Consider the following 3,746-nt stretch of genomic DNA (forward strand, 5'->3'; position numbering starts at 1 on the left):
TATCTCAGGAACAAGACCTCGAAAAAAGTTATGGTTTTCAGTTAGGAGTAGAGCTTAGAGAGATCTTTCTTTTGATGTCTCAGTCGATGGATTTGGAGGAAATTTTTTAAAATGCAATTTTTTTTTGCAACCTTCATTTTTTCTCAAAAATCTTAAAAAAATAAATTTGTTATTTTTTTATCGGGAAGCATAGGCTTGTTCACTGTGAGCTCATATCCGTAAATAAAAACTTGTTTCGAGACTTTGGTCAAAAGATATCGGCTTCGGAGTATAAGAAAAGAAAGAAAAAAAAATGACATTATTAGGGTTTTCGGATTAACCGCGTTTTATATACATAAATATAAAGTGAGTTCAATTCAGTACTCACCCCGAACGTTTCGCTTCGGTGACCACGCTCATTGTAATTTGAAGCGAAACGTTCGGGGTGAGTACTGAATTGAACTCACTTTATATTTATGTATATAAAACGCGGTTAATCCGAAAACCCTAATAATGTCATGTATAAACAACCGCGAAAGCCTTAAAAGTTATATAATAAGCCTATACGGAAAGGCAATTCATAAATGCCTTCGCCAGTTCGAGAACTTCCGAATGAAACGCGCGCGTCTTTTATGTGCTTTAGCTTTTCTTAAAAGATGTCGTGATTCCAACATAATTCCCATCTGTGTTAAATTAAAACCAATGAAACATATACATGGTTCTAAAAAAGTTCTAACGACGGCGAGCGAGGTATTATTAAAGCGATTAATTAGCTCCCATCGAAGTGATTTAAACAATATATCAGTGAAGCTATATAACATGCACCAACATCTTGCATGGGTTCTAAGTGAACAAGATTTCATAGTGTGTGATAGAATAACTTCTCTGCAAGTAACTAAAACCCAACAACTATGCACTGAAAAACAACAACAAAAGTTTGACAAACTCTCCAACGCGCAAACCACACAACCAGCAGTCAACACGATCGACCTAACTAAAGCCGTTGTAAATTTATCAAACACTACACTGAGTGCAGCAGCGACAAGCATTCTTAGCAAAGGGTTGAACTTTGCACCCACTCCGCGACGTGTGCCCATCGAAAGTCTGATTGGAAGTGTGGAAGAATGCATTGCTCGCAACAAATTCAACAGCATCGACACTGAAACAATACGACAAGACATAGCGGTCATGGTAAGGCGAACAAAAATACCATCGGCAAGCAATGTAAGTAGAGATGAAATGTTAGCTTTGAATGAATTGCGCAGAGAAGAGAACATACTCATTCTATCTGCTGATAAAGGTAACGCAACGGTCGTATTAAATCGTTGCGATTATTTATCAAAAATGAATGTTTTGGTAGAAGATGTAAATATTTATTTACCTGTTAATTACGACCCAACAGCGCGTGTTTTAAGAAAAGTGACAAAATTAATTAATGAAAACAAAGCGATTTTACCACCTAAACGCTTAATTCCATCATGTACGCAGCCACCAAAGTTGTATGGGTTACCAAAAATACATAAAAATGGGAATCCAATGCGGCCAATTGTGAGTCAAATAAATTCACCTTGTTATCTGATATCAAAGCATTTAGTTGACGTTTTTAAACCTTTGGTTGGCGGGTCTGAACATCACATAAAGGATTCCGCACATTTTGTGTCAATTTTAAGTGGTTTGCGATTAGAAAATGATGAAATGATGGTTAGTTTTGACGTTGAGTCACTTTTTACGAATGTGCCAGTGCAGGAAGTTCTTGTCATCATCCGTGAGCTTATCTCAACCGCCGGCATCAATGAGAACTATTTGCCTCTTTTGGATTTCTGTCTCTCTTCGGGCTATTTCTGCTTCAACGGACAATTTTATTTGCAAAAAGATGGCGTCGCTATGGGCTTGCCCTTAGCTCCATTGATTGCAGATATTTGGATGGAGAATTTCGAGAAAAAAGCTCTGGACAGTTCGAAAGAAAAACCAAGAGTCTGGCTGAGATATGTGGATGATACTTTCTGCATTCTCAAAAATTCCGCCATTTTGCATTTTTTAGAACATCTCAACGCACTACATCCAAAGATAAAATTTACAATGGAAAAAGAAAAAGAAGGTTCCATTGCATTTTTGGACGTAAAAGTGATGCGCAACCAAAATGGCTCCTTAGGACACACGGTTTACCGAAAAAGCACCCACACTAACCGATATCTTCATGCTGACTCCCACCACCACCCAGCAAATTTGAGTTCCGTCGTTTCCACACTTTTTCAACGTGCTCATAGAATTTGTGACAGCGACCATCTCAGCACAGAACTTTTGTTGTTGGACAAAGTCCTAGAAGCGAATGGCTATAGTAAAAAACAAAGATCGTGGAAGCCATTTTCTTCACAGGAAATGAAAGAGAACCAACTCGACAAAAAAGCTTTCCTGCCTTATGTTAAAGGTGTAACTGATAGAGTGGGAAAAATCTTAAAGAGATATGGTGTAAAATCCATATTTTTACCACCAAAAAAGGTGATAAACTACCTAAAATCACCAAAGGATCAATTTCCCCTTGAAACACCAGGAGTATATGCAGTACCATGCAGCTGTGGTGCTTCATATGTAGGACAGACGCAGAGAAGTATTGCTACACGCCTAAAAGAGCACATTAGCGCTGTTAGCAAAAAACAAAGGGAAAAGTCTGCCATATGTGAGCATATACTGGATCATCCAGATGAACACCACTGGATCCATTTCGATCAAGCTAAGGTTCTAGCAAAAGAGGCTCATTATATACCGCGCCTGGTTCGTGAAGCGATCGAAATAAAACGACACCAAAATTTCAACCGTGACGACAGTTTTAAGCTATCTCGTACGTGGGACCCCTTAATAAACTCGTCACGATCTATCCAATTGCCGCTTCACACCAACAGTGATATAGTGAGTACGGTTTGCTCCCAACTACAACAAAACACGGAACCCCCTACGCCCCGTTACAACTTGCGTAGCCAAAATCGCATATAACATCTCGCTGGCAGTTTCCCGGTGACCACGCTCATTGTAATTTGAAGCGAAACGTTCGGGGTGAGTACTGAATTGAACTCACTTTATATTTATGTATATAAAACGCGGTTAATCCGAAAACCCTAATAATGTCATGTATAAACAACCGCGAAAGCCTTAAAAGTTATAGAAAAAAAAATGTTTGGTTGGAAATATCTCAGAACCAAGACCTCCAAGAAACTTTTAGTTTTCAGTTATGAATACCCAACTAACATTTCAGCTTCGGTTAAGGTATTACAAAAGCTACATTTTAGCTTCTTTTAAACTTTAGTAAGGTTGTTGGGCATGGAAAAAGGAGAACGTTATACAATTTTGACCCTCTATAAGGATCTTAAACGAAGCTTTACCGAAGCTCTACCGAAGCTTTGAGATTTGACAGATAGCTTCGGAAGAGCTTGTATAGCTCTTTAATACATGTCTTATCGAAATAAAAAAAAACTACTACAAAAACAAAAAATAATTCTTTTTTAAATGGTTTTTATTTGATTTTAAATCATGAATTTTATCTTTTAATCTGAAATTATATTATTATTCCATTAGTTTTTAGTATATCTATTAATAATAATTTTAAAAGTATATAATTTTTTTACCACACCCAGGAATCGAACTTCGTATCTGCTTGGTGGCAGTCCACCACTCTACCCACTCGGCCATCCTCGTATATTAATTAATGAAATCAAAAACTTAATCAGTTCAAATAGCAGAAATGTAAAAAAAAATGTCTGAGCTAAATTATT

At 37.2% G+C, this 3,746-nt stretch overlaps 1 protein-coding gene across 1 annotated transcript; it reads left to right on the top strand.

The window, feature by feature from the left end:
- The first annotated feature begins 798 nt into the window (after positions 1-798).
- LOC129909411 (uncharacterized) lies at positions 799-2,970 on the top strand. Its single transcript, XM_055986497.1, has one exon. It carries the CDS (start codon positions 799-801, stop codon positions 2,968-2,970), a length of 2,172 nt encoding a protein of 723 aa, XP_055842472.1.
- Positions 2,971-3,746: the final 776 nt, after the last annotated feature.

The sequence above is a fragment of the Episyrphus balteatus genome, chromosome 2, assembly GCF_945859705.1.
Source record: "Episyrphus balteatus chromosome 2, idEpiBalt1.1, whole genome shotgun sequence".
NCBI classification, from domain to species: domain Eukaryota; kingdom Metazoa; phylum Arthropoda; class Insecta; order Diptera; family Syrphidae; genus Episyrphus; species Episyrphus balteatus.

Coding starts and splice junctions, on each gene's coding strand:
- LOC129909411 (XM_055986497.1), top strand. CDS start 799: ATGCACCAACATCTTGCATGGGTTCTAAGTGAACAAGATTTCATAGTG.